Here is a 13,128-nt window from a genome sequence, read left to right as displayed (position 1 = left end):
GCAGTGCTTAAATACAACTAAAACTCTGTTATCACCATTATTCTCATAGCAAATTCAGAACACATCACAGTGCCACCGACTCCACCTGCTTATCCTGTCTCCTGTTTAGCATTTGCATACAGTTTTCCTCAGGACTTCCTGGAAAATTTTCCCATCAGTGAAAGATTGACTTGGGTTGCACCCCATGAGCCTTTTCTTTTTCACCGTTATGAGACAGAAATTCCACCAGGGATCCTAGCCCAATTCCACTTCTTTGTCCTTCCATACTGTCAGGCAGAGCTCTAGGCACACAAAGGAGAAGGATGAGGGAAATGTGCTCCCAGCACACCTTGGCAGGAAGGTCTATCAGTCCTTTCCTATGTCACTTTTGCCCCTTGCCACTGTCCCAGATGTTATTTATCCCTGTGATCATTGGGTTCCCCAGATATCCCATGTAGACTTGGTGGAGCAGAGCACATGTGGATTTTCTTCAGAGCAGAAACACCTGAGGGCACAGTGGAGAGGCTGCAGTGGCCTGGGTCTCCTCAGCCTGTGAGCAGAGCAGCACAGAGGAGTCCCTGGCAGAGCAGGAGTGAATGAATTTGCACTGTACAGCTGCTTTCTAGACCCCAGTGCTCTCACTGCCTGAATCCCAGCGGCAGCCTCCAGACCCCACTGGAGGACAAGCTCAGTCCTGCCAGGAAAGCAAATCTCCTTGGAGAGGCCAAATCTCAGGGCAGAGGGGGCAATGACTCAGATGCTCTCTGTCATTCCCCAGGGCTCCCAGCCAGCCAATGCCTTCTCTCACTTCTTGGCCAGCCCCACCCTGAGATGTCTCACACTCACCCACTGCTCCCTCTCCACATATCTTTGGGCAGCTACAAGAGGCAGGTTGCTGTGAGGTTAGGGGCATTTCCTTCCATGGTTCCCTGCTGGTTCTTTGTGGCCATGCTGGCCCCTCTGGGTAAGTGAACTCAACACTGCCCTGAGCACGTCCACTGATCCCGCTGCTGCTCTCCCAGCTGTGTAGCCTGTTCCTGCTTCTGCTTCCTTCTGCAGAGCTTTCTGCATTGAGGCTAAGCAGTGAATATGTTGGGCAGGAATCCCTGAATCTTCTGCAATGGCTGTCAATTTGTAATTGTTTCTGCAGCCCATAGATGGTTCCTGGTTTTGAACTCAAACTGCCCAGTAATGCATGTTGCCTATTGAGGAGAGATTGGAAATTCACCTGCTGATCTGTAAGAGCTGTCCCTTGGCTCCCTTGGCTGCTCTATTTCAACTAACACTTTCCCTACCAATCCACAGTGTTTCCCTTTTCCTCCTTCTCCTCACTGCTCCTACTTTTCCTTTCCAGTGTTAGCCCTGGAACAGTCTCCAGACATGGTGATAAAAGAAGGCCAGTCTGTGAATCTGGAATGTTCCAAGAAGAAAACTTCCAACAGAGCTATGTACTGGTTTGTGCGGCATTCCGAGAAGAATTCCAGTCTGACCCAGTTGGTTTATGCATTCGAAGGTGGTAACCCAGCGGTGGAGAAGGGTTTTGAGAGCCATTTCAAGAGCAGCAAGATAAAAGGAGACAGTATCACCCTCTCAATAGAACATGCCTTTCTCAATGACTCTGGCACATACTACTGTGCTGAGAGTGATCACAGTGGTGAGACTGCTGAGGGAGCTGAGCACAAACTTCTCCCTGCACATACAGGACCTCCTTTCCACCTTGTGGGTGCTGCAGAAGGCTTCTCATTCATAAGCTGCTGTGCTTCCTAGCCTTGCCTTCCTTCTCTTCTCAGATGCTGATTGTTTGTATGTCCATTTTTTCCCCCTTGCCACTCCAGTCCTTCCTCTGGAGTCTTACTTGCACTACACTTGATTCTGTCAGGCCTTCTTCTCCTCTCTGTCTCTTTTCCCTTTCCCACCTTCTTCTTTCTGTCTTCAATCTGCACTCTGTTGACATTCTTTTACTTAACTCCAGTCAATCCTGCATGTAATTCTCACTGTCAGAAAAGAACAAGTGCTTGTGTGGGAAGTTTTTGGTGCACCTGTAGATAAAGGCAAGGCCTGGCAGGTGTGGAAGTAGCCAGTACCATGTGGGAGCTGCAACACACACTTCTCTGTTACAACGACATGTCTGTGGTTGTTCTGTGGCCAATTAATATGAACAGCAGAGCACAAGCCTGTGCTTACTCAGGAAAAGGATTATGTGAATCCATAACTCTCCCATGTAGAGTGGTGTCTGGGGCAGGATCCACCTGCCTTCCAGCCCTTGATCCACATTCAGTTTATCTTTGCCAAAATAATTCTAAAAATTACAGGTTATGTTAGCAAACTGTGCAGCTAATAGAGCTTTCCCACAGGTTAGCGTGTTCTACATATCAGCGACTCAGATGAAGGGGTAGAGACTCTCCTAATGAAGTTCTCTGATAACATCAAGTTAGGAGGTGTTGCTGATACCTGAGTGGGCTGTGCAGCCCTTCAGATTGGCCTTGACAGGTTGGAGGGATGGCAGAGAAGAACCTTCTGAAATTGAGCAAAAGAAAATGCAGGACACTACGTGTGTGGAAAAATACCCCCATATCCCAGCACAGGCTCGGTGCTAACCTTCTGGGAAGCAGCGCTTCAGAAAAGGATCTGGGACCCTGGTGGACAAGAAGCTTTCCATGAGCCATCAAGGTGCCCTGTTGGCCAAGAAGCCAGTGGTGTCCTGGGATGCATTAGGAAGAACATTGCCAGCAGGGTGAGGGAGGTCATCCTGCCACTCCACTCAGCTCTGGTGAGGGAAATCTTCGGTGTTGTGTCAATTTCTGGGCTCCTTGGTACAAAAGAGACATGGATGTCCTGGAGAATGTCCAGGACAGGTGATAAAAGATGATTAGTAGAGTGGAGCACCTCTTTAGTGTATAGAGACTAAGGGACCTGGGCCTGTTTTGCCTTGAAAATAAAGAACTAAATAGCCACGTCGTCGATGTCTACAAGTATTTGGAGGGAGGGTTCCAAGAGGTGGAACCAGGTTCTTCACCTTGATGCCCAACACTAGGTCAGGAGGCAATGGGCAGAAAATGAAGCACAGGAAGTTCCACCTGAATCTAAGGTCAGAGCTTTGCAATGTGAGTGACTGTGCACTGGAGCAGATTGCACAAAGAAGTTGCGGAGTCTCTTTCCCTGGAGATATCCAAGAACCATCTGGATACAATCGTGTGTCGTGTGCTCTGGGATGACTCTGCTTGAGCAAGGAGGCTGGAGCAGTGACCACCTGAGGTCCCTTCTTAGCTGGCCCATCCCGTGATTCTGTCCTGCATAACACAAACCTGTGCACAGCACAGGCCTGCATGGGGCACTCCAGGTGGTTCTTACCCTGCAGATTCCATCCTAATGTCCAAGCTTCCCAGGACTTAAACAGAGGGCCCCACATGGCAGCCATGCCTGTTCAACATCACTAACTCCCTCAAATATAGTGACTTCCTCAAGGCTCCCTCTGCCCTGCTCTCTGCACACCCCAAGCCATTGGGGACGCTTTGCATGGACACATCAGGCACAGCCTCCTTTCCGCTGGAGTGCTGCTGGTGGTCTGAGGATTAGGGGATTCTACAAAGTAGCCTAATCTGTTTGCTATTTCCTCCCCCTTCTTTAGAAGAATCTGGGGTCTTCCCTGAATCTTTCTAGGCAGTGTAGGTAAATGATTGCAATGGGACACACTCAGAGCTACAGCAGAGGTCTTGGGAGGATCTGGAGGCATTGCTGCTCTCCTCTGCAGACAGGACACAGGGAACATCTTCACTGCAAAGCCCAGGACAGCCTTGAGCAGTCACATCACTTGATGTCCTGTATGGGCCAGCCTCGCTCTGCTGTGCACACAGCACAGCATGGATGGGCAGAGTCTGTCACACCTCAGTACCCAAACTCAGTGCACACAAACTACGAGTGTCTCCTCCTGCCTTCAGGGATGTCCCACTGCCTTGGGTAGCTGAGCAGGGCAGTGCAGAGAAGAGGACATGGTTTTCTCCAGCTTTGTCCATTTGTGTCCTGGTGCTCTTTTGTAGAGTGCTGCAGAAAAGAGGCAAGGAGAATATCCATTCTTCTCTGGCATGGAGAAGGTCAGTGTGTAGCAGCACACAGCTCTGAACCATGCTACCTACTGGAGTCCCAGCTACTCCTGCACAGCCACGTTCACACACAGCAGGCAGCCAGAGGAGCAGAGTACAAGCACCTCATGACTGCCTGCAGGTGTCATTCCCCACCGCTCCTGGACAGCCAACAGCCTTGTGACATTTCAGACTCCCGCTCACTCCCCTGCCCACCCACAGAGAGAAGGATCTCGTCCTCTCCACCTCTCCTCTTTACACATCTCTGTGTCTGTGCTGTCACCAGGGGCAGGTGGCTGGCAGGAGGGGACCTTTCCCTATGGATTTCCAGTGGTTCCTTGTGGTCATGCTGCTCCCTGTGGGTAAGTGGGCTTCCCTTCCTCTTGAGTAGCTGCACTGGAGCTGCTGGTGCTGCATCCTCAGCTGTGCTCCAAGTTGCTGGCAGCTCCTGGGGGGGTTGGACAGTAAACCAGGTGAGCCTTTCCACCACCTATTGAATCATGAAACTTTGCAAAGCTGCAAATTTGTTTTTTCCTGCCCCTTTTTAATACTTTACTTGAGAGTCCCAAAGTCATTATTTCTCTTAACAGATTTACTAGTGCATTTGAAGGTGGATTGTTGGTGGTTTTTGATCCTGTATGTCTTTTTCAGAGATGATCCTGTGTTCTTTTTTCAGAGGGCACTCTCCTTTTAGCTTTCTGATATCCTGGTGGCATTCCATCCCATGGCATTCATCAAGGATGTATATTTTTGTTTTCTTCAATGCATTTCACTTTCCACCTTTCATGTCCTTTCCTTCCAGGCTGGGCCCTTCAGCAATCACCAGATACAATCGTCCGGGTGGGAGACGCCGTGACTCTGGAATGTTCTGGATTGGGGAATGCGGTCAAGACCATGTACTGGTACAAGTTACCCATGGAGAAGGATGCAAGCATGCAATTGGTTGTATATTCATTGGAAGGTGGCAAAGCAGATATTGAGAAGGAATTCAAAAATCGCTTCCAGAGCAGTGGGACTAGGAACAACCATTTATCTGTGGAGATACAGCCTGCCCTCCTCAATGACACAGGCACATATTTCTGTGCTGAACAAGATCCACAGTGACTCAAAGGCAGGTGCAGCACAGCACAAAGTTTTCTAGGCAAACAGGGATCTGCCACCACCACACCCTGAACCCTGTGTTTGACAGAACTCCATTTTCTTACCTGCCATCCCGCTCTTTAGGAAAGACAGTGTATGTCTGTCTGTCCATCTGTCTGTCTTTTGCATGGTCTCTAGCTGCTTGTCCATCCTTTCCCATCTCTGAATCACCTTCTGACTCTGATTTCTTCTTGTCCTCACTGACTCACCTCATTTCTCTGCCATTCACAGACTGCTTCTCACTTTCCTCCTTCCACATCTTTCTGTCTGCCCCCCTGACTTTTCCCTTCTGTCCTCTTCTATTAATTTCCTATTATTCCCTATTCCATTCCCCATCCATCTCTCCTTATTTTCTTTCTGTTGTGTCAACTCATGGCTTGGGAAGCAGGGTGTGGAATAGTTCACACATCCCTTTTCTTCTCTGCATGCTGGAAAGACAAGGCCCACTGGTCCTTGGTCCACTGGTCTGAAATGGAAATGGGCACACAGCTGTGCACCTGGGACCCTAAGTTACCACCAATATTCTGTAACCTGAACACTCCAATATTTATGACGTAACCCAATCTTGACTGTATTCAGACACTGTAGGCAAAAAGCCCCAGGCAGCAGCAGATACTCATGGCTACCATCACTCTGAGCCTTTCTTCCTCCACTCCTGCTACTTTAATTTCCTGTCTTCCTTTCAGTGTTTGTCCTTTTTTAGATTTTTGCGTTTTTATCTTTCTTCCTTCTCTCCTGATTTCTTCCTTGCCTTCCTCACTTTCTGGCTTTTGTTCCCGCTTCCCTCCCAGCTCTAAGTCTTTTCTTCCTGCAGCTTTTCTGCCTTCTCTCCTCACTTCCCACCCTCCTCTCTCCTGACCTTCTTTTCTTCTTGGGATTTGGGACACTACAGCCTCATTCTGGGACTATGCAAGCAAAAACCATGACATCCTAATCAGCCTTCTGGCAAGTTCTAACACTTCAACATGGCAGATCCAAAGTCTCTACTGCAATGCCCTGCCTGCTACTGACCTCCTGGCCCTCACCACCTTCATCCCTCTTCTGTTCCTCAGGCAGTGATATAAGCTGTCTCAAAGAAAGGATGACATGCTGCAGCTGCTAGTATTTCTAGAGGAAGGGGGATAGGCAGTGTTTGAGGATGAATTTCAGAATCACTTCTAGAACTATTGAAAAATGAGCTATTATTTTTCCTGTTCAAAAAGAAGAGAAATTATGTTCAGCTTCAGAAACAAGAGCACGTAACTGATTGAAAGACTCTTGATGATGAGCCTACAAAGTGTTCCAAGACCCTGCCAATTGAGAGGCACTACAAATAATAAATATTTTCCCCTGAGAGATGTTCACTGCCACAGTGCTCCATATAACAGCTTTTGGAAGTTCCCAGAGAAACAGTGGAAAAAGTAGGAGTGCCTGAAAGTCTTTATTAATTTCTCATAATTTCTGCTTGTCCAGACACAAAAGAACAGAAATGATGATGAGAAAATACAGGTCACACCAAACAAGCATCTCAGTGGGAGGCAATGGTGGACTGGATCCAGGAGACGTAGTTGCAAACCTTGGTGTAAACTCCAGGGTAGCCCTCCTGGGCACATCCTAAACCCCAGGAGACAATGCCCTGGAGCTCTCCGTTGCAGACCACAGGACCGCCGGAATCTCCCTGTGAACACAAAGGATATGGATATTCAGCAAATGGCATCAGCCTAAGCAATGAGGCAGAGATCCCTGAGATCACTGACTCTGCAGGAAGCCCCTCCTGGCGTACTCTGCACAAAAGTTCTCCAAAGGCTGTTCCTCATTCACACTCTCCACCTGATGCTACCATGTCTGACTTGAGCTCCAAGGGCACCACAGCTAAGGATGAGTCAGCTGCCTGTTTTTGCCAGATGCAGTACATGGCAAACCTCCAGGATATGTGTGCCTGAAGCCTCTGCTGTCATTCACAACCTCAGATTTACCAGTGCAGTGAGTATAGCTGACTCTGTAATGTGAAGACCTCTTCAGAAGGGAAGAGGCAGGAGAGAAATGACTGGGAAAGGAGAGGCAGATGATTTACCTGGCAGGAGTCTTTTCCTCCCTCCATGAATCCCACACACATCATGTTGTTGGTAATTTCCCCAGGGTAGGCATCAGAGCACTCAGCAGCGGAGAGGACCGGAGCATTCAGGCACTGCAATTGGTCCGGGTAGTTGGCTGCAAAGAAATAGGCAAAGATGGTTGATGGCATTGCTGAACCTTTTTCAGAGCTCAGAGATCTTAGCAGAAAAGCAAATGCTGGACACCCTGTCCTAGCAGCCATCCTGCTTCCTGTCAACAGTAAGTACAGCATGGGTCCCTTCTGTAGAGATGGAACAAATTCTACCCATGGGCCCACCATTCTACACTGCAGCCACCTTAACTTTTCTGGTACCTAGAAGTTCATCAATTGGCAAGAGAGTGGTCACTCTTGTGATATATACACTGGAAGAAACCTGAGCCTCGGGAAAACCATCCTCTCCCCTGGTGCAGGTTTAGATGTCATCAGTGGAATAGACACCACGCACCATGCACACCTCTGACCATAGGTGTGAGAGAACAGAGATCTCTAGTAGGAATTCTAGATCCTTAGTCTAGACTTCACCCTTATTCTCAGAGAATTGACAACTCTGTTGACATTAGCTGAATCCGCTGTGCAGTCCCTACACTGTTGCATCACTCAAAAAACCTGTCCCACAGCATTTCCCTGTGTTGTAGCCTGTCCTGTTGGGTGTTAATGGCCAGGTCACAGAGACTGTCCTGGGCCCCAAGGGTCTGTACGTTCCCCCAGAGTACTCACAGCCACTGCTGAGAGTGTTGCCCCAGCCGGAGATCAGGCAGGTGGTGCCGGTGGCCACGCATCTGGTAGGCAGAGGAATGGTTTGGACAGCTTTGTTGAGCGTGGCTGGGGTGGCCAGCTTGATGAGCATGATGTCATTGTCCAGGGTGTAGGGGCTGTAGCCAGAGTGGCGGATGACTTTAGCAGAGTTGATCAACTGCTGCGTGGATTCGGTGGTTTCCAGGTTGTGTTTCCCGAGCTGCACTTGGATGCGACTGGAAAACAAAAGGCACAGTGTGTTCTTTACTGCTACAGCAGCTTGAGAGAAACCCCCTGTCACGGAGAGCCGTTGGTCCAACATCACTGCCACAGAAGACTTCTGGGGCAGGGGATCTTTCTTGTCCTGCAGGGAGCCCTGAGGATCCACACTGAGATCTTAACCCACTCCAAGCATGGGTGGTGAATTTCTGCAGGTTTATAAATACATGACAGCAGCTGAATACAGAGCAGCACTAGGTACAGATCTTCTGGGACAAAGTAAACAGCTCCAGCCTGACCTCGATCCTCTTCCTGCTCTCCAGGGAGAATTCCTTAGCAAGATTCATGCAATTGATAAGAAATCACAGCCCAGAATTCTCTGCTTGATTATCCCGTTGTTATTTCAGAAAATGCTCTGCCTTCACAGGAATATTTGCAGAATGGAAAACCTCTCAGGATGCCTTGGTCTGGCTTCCTGAATGATCCACCCATCCCTTGGCTGTCTCCAGTAAGTATGGAGGCACTTACATATTTCTGTCTCATAGCTCAGAATTCCTGCTAGAGGTGAACTGGAAGACAGCAGTAGGTTAGAGAAGGATGTAATTTTTCCACTCACGATTTGTAGCAGTGAGCAGCTGACACGACCCACTGGCTGCTGATGAGGGAACCTCCACAGAAGTGATATCCAGAATTCAGGGACACTTGATAGGGCACAGCGTTCTTTCCACAGGTGTAGCCTCCCACAATCTTGTCATCGTCATCTTCAGCAAAGGTGGGGAAGGCAACTGGGGGACAAGAAGTGCCATGTGTCAACAGCTGGCCTAAGGTAATGTGGCCTGTAATCTGCCCTGTGACTGCCTTGTAGGCTCCCCTTCTATGGACACTCAGGGCAGCGCTGGTGGGCAGCTCTAAGGCACAGGCATTTGCTGCACCCTCAAAGAAGGGGATCAGACTTACACTGGTGCCTCACGTATCTGCAAGTAAAGCCCTGCTGGCTGCTCCCTGAGGGAACACAGGGAAACAGAAACATTCTTGTTGGATCGGATCACAGGTGTGTCTTTCCCTGTATCCCATCAACTGAAACAGTCAAGGGTTGACTGAGGGAAAAAGTAAAAACAAATGTGCAGTGATATTTTCTTGGAGCACCCACTGAGGGTCCAAAATTTTGCAGTTGCTTTAGAACTTCCTGGGCCAGAACTATTCCCTGTGCACTCCACAATCCTGAAGAAGCAGGCAGCCTTTTTCTGAAGCTGTGGCCACATCTGCATAGCTAGGTCAGGAACCCCTATGAAGCATTCATTCCCCAGCTTGTGGCACAGGGCATTATGAACAGACAGGAGATGAAAGGTGCAGGAGTCTGACTTATGCAAGTTAAAACTGGACTTGGCTTTCCCACAATAGACTACCTTGCAGTTTTGCTTGGAAAAACAGCTTCCTATTAAATGAAAGAAATAAAAATTAAAAATATACTCACCAGCCACCCCAATAAAGGCGAGAAGCAGCAGGCACTTCATGGTCTTGATTCGACCTCAAACCCAGACTGGTTGACCGGACTTGGGAGCTGCTAGAAATATGTTCTTGGTGGTGGTCTTATCTCTAGTCCAAGATTTTTTCCAGACAAAAGTTACATAGTGGAAAATTTGAAGATCCAAATGTGGGCATTAACAGGTATTGGTAGAATGTACAAATAACACACCTGTTAATCATAAACCTCTGCTAAGATAGCGAGCTATTTTAGTCATTCTGTAAGGTAGCCTTCAATCTAAAAATACCTTTTGGCTTTGGATGATGTGTAGTTGTTTGTCTGTCTCATTCTTATACACAGCACCTGTATAACAGGAATAACAACTCTCAAACCTCTTTCAGATTCCTCTGTGCTGATGGTATCTTTCTTAAAATTGCACATTTTTACCCAAAGTTGAATATTTTAGGTAGTGGACAGAAAGTTACATTGCATTTATTTGGGGAAAAAACCCGAAACTCCACCAAACCCAGTGGTGAACTTTGTTCAGTTTATTTTAGCAAATTTCTTGTCTTGAATAATGTGTGGTTTTATCATATGCAGCACAGTGTTTTCCTTAATAAAATTCCTCCACTTTAATTTCAAAAGGGAGGATAGAAAAACAATCCTGTGCCCCCTACTGCTTCCCAAGTTCAATAGTTCAAATGTGGGAATGCTCAGCATCTCCCTTTTCAAATTTCTCTCTGCTAACCTGTATTTAAATGTCTGCCTAAGTACCAAACCATGCTTTTATGCATCTTTGGAATCATCTACAGACTGACTTTTCCACACAAGAATTTCACTACAATGCTGATGTTCATGAGTGCAGTGTAGATGAGCAATAATCCTGTGAACACAAATTGTGAGATCTTCTGAAACCCCTCTCTGCAGGAGTGGGGATTTCTGTCATGATGCAAAGTTTACTAAAGCTTAATGCTTTGCTGAATAATCGTGTTCATTTTCCAAGCAGCTGCCAACTTTGTTGTGTTAGCTCCTAAAAGACACGGGATTCTCTCCAGAGACATTAAAGAGAAGCCATATGCTTGGAGATGCTGGAATAGCTTGAGAGACTAAATAGGAATACTCTTCCTCTCCATTTCTCGGTTAATTTTTTTATGGACCCTGGAGGACGGATACGCACTGTATCACTGTCCAGAGGGAAATTTTCCTCCATGTTGAAGTATAAGTCCAAGACCAGGGACTTCTCCAAGGTGGTGCATGAATTCTGTTGGCCTTTAAACTGGTATTAATGCACAGCTTTCTTACAAGCATGTTGTATCCTGTGAAAGAAATTATTAGAAGCTTCCTGTGGGAAAGGAAAATGTCCATAATAGGACAAAGAGTGTCAAAAATTACCAAAGCTGTCCAATCCCATCACAACTAAGTGGAGCAAGAAAAATTCCCAGTTTACTATAGTGTTTCATTTGATCTGTGGATTTCTGTTTTCTTTGTCCAAAACATGCCATTGGCATAGAACCAGACCCATGTTTTAGAACAATATTTTTCCTGATCCTTAGCTTTCGTATCCTGTAAGGTAGCACTTAGGCTACAACTGCTTACCTTTCTTTCATGGAATTTTCCATTTGGTTTATTATCATACAAATTTTAGGTGAATTAGCAAGTGAGCATTTGAATCAGGAAGCTTACCCATACCTGCCTTTATCTTGGCACTTTTGATTGTTTTTCTTTGTTACTTTTTTAATCTTCTCTGATCTTTAACATATAAATTATTCTTAACAGCAGGAAGTGCATCATACAGGGTTGGCTGATAATCCCCAAGAAGAACATTGCTGTGGCTACCTGGAGCCCAGGCTAAATCTTAGAACTCTGATGCCACACCAGGAGTGGGGAACTGCCTCAGTATGGGGATTTACAAAAGGCAGAACCTTTAGAGCCACTTGCTCTATGGGGCCAGACACAAGCCACGACAGGGACCAGGCAGAGGGGAATGGAGGAGGCTCTCCATCTTGAGGTTCCACAAGGAACGGTTAATGCCAACTAAAGAGATCAGAAACAAAGACCCTTGGGCACTCCTGTGCAAGGGGTTTTATACAGATACAAATCAGAGGCTACAAACAGGTAACTGACAGGGAATCCTCAGGGGAGGAGTGAGGGGATTACATCAAGCGCCTGGGGCCAGTTGGAGTAGGAGGGTGGAGAGGATGGGTCACATGGGCCAATGGGCCTTCCAGGAATAGGGGAATTGCAAAAGGGTGTTGCAGTCAGGGATTGGCCTGAGGTTAAAGTCGCAGAGGGTTCAGGAGCAAAAGGGGCTGGGTTGCCTTCACAGGCAGGAAAAGAGCTGGAACAAGGGGCGGGAAGTGGCATGAGGGACAGCTTTGAGGGAGGGTAAAACCCAGGGGTGAACCACTTTGGGGAGAACACGGGGGTACAACAGAACAAATTACTTAATAAGGAATCAATAAAATTAATTCAAACTGCAACAAAACATGATCTCTGAGGTTCCCTAAGCTACTTGCTTAAATCGGCAAGAGGAGACTCCTGACCTCTTCCTAGGCTACTGCTAAAGCTCACAGCCAAAGATCTGGATCACAGCTCCTGTGGCTCTTGCGTTCCTAAGTTTTTGATGGCAGGTATCTAGTGAACATACCTCACCCAAGCCTCTCTCATTCTCCTAAGAGCCTCTCTGACACCCCTTCTGGAGGCTCCCATAAAGTCCAGAACTCCATGGTGTTCTGCTCATGGGGAAAACTGATGTCAAATGAAGGTAAATGGTTTTCTGACATACGATTCAGGGGTCATCCAGGAAGAAGACTCAGAGCAGCCCTTCAGGCCTTTCCATGAGAACTGTGGAGGATGAACAGACCCCTTTGAATTACAGCTGAAATTTGAACATGCTCTGATGACCCTCTTTTCTTTCTTTCTTTAGGAGAAGAAATCCCTGTCTGAAACATAAATAATTCCTTCTCAGTGGTGCTGAACATCCCACAAACCTATTGAAAGGCTTTTTATAATCTCCTTCAAAGAATATACTCAAGGGTGTACATCCACTGCTGTAAACACGTTTCTCATTTCATGCAGTAATGCTGCAGTAGAAAGCTGGTGGCTCCTGGGGGCACAGGAAGGGGGAGGACTGGTGACTGAAGGGTAGCTGTGTTAGATATTATCAATGGACAAGCAATGGCAGCTTGTTTTTCTGGAACTCCATGTTCCTAGTTCAAGTATTTTGGTCAGCTCTATCATCACAGGACTCAGATAAAGGAAATATATTTGTCCAGGCTGATGCAAGATCCTGGGAAATAGAAACCTGTTAAAACCATGGGCTGACAGAGGTAAAGCTTCCCATGAGCATAAAACATGAAGTTTCTGAGCTTAGTCATTTTGCATCTCAGTCATGGGTTTGATCGCTGTTCGAGCCA

At 47.2% G+C, this 13,128-nt stretch overlaps 1 protein-coding gene, 1 long non-coding RNA gene and 1 pseudogene across 2 annotated transcripts; 2 read left to right on the top strand and 1 right to left on the bottom strand.

The window, feature by feature from the left end:
• The first annotated feature begins 327 nt into the window (after window positions 1-327).
• LOC115497447 (uncharacterized) lies at window positions 328-2,933 on the top strand. Its single transcript, XR_012054779.1, has 2 exons — window positions 328-943; window positions 1,334-2,933. It is a non-coding gene; the product is annotated as an uncharacterized lncRNA (long non-coding RNA).
• A 1,379-nt stretch (window positions 2,934-4,312) lies between these two features.
• LOC115497448 (T cell receptor beta chain MC.7.G5-like) overlaps window positions 4,313-13,128 on the top strand; it is a 29,729-nt pseudogene continuing 20,913 nt past the window's right edge.
• On the bottom strand, window positions 6,600-9,872 carry LOC100221157 (trypsin I-P1). Its single transcript, XM_012569944.5, has 5 exons — window positions 9,722-9,872; window positions 8,864-9,032; window positions 8,011-8,264; window positions 7,252-7,388; window positions 6,600-6,855 (listed from the first exon to the last, which is right to left on the bottom strand). Exons 1-5 carry the CDS (start codon window positions 9,759-9,761, stop codon window positions 6,706-6,708), a joined length of 750 nt encoding a protein of 249 aa, XP_012425398.1. The 5' UTR covers window positions 9,762-9,872; the 3' UTR covers window positions 6,600-6,705.

The sequence above is a fragment of the Taeniopygia guttata genome, chromosome 1 (genome assembly GCF_048771995.1).
Source record: "Taeniopygia guttata chromosome 1, bTaeGut7.mat, whole genome shotgun sequence".
Taxonomy (NCBI): Eukaryota; Metazoa; Chordata; class Aves; order Passeriformes; family Estrildidae; genus Taeniopygia; species Taeniopygia guttata.
Note: the sequence above shows the minus strand (reverse complement) of the source record. Positions and strands in the feature narration are given on the sequence as shown.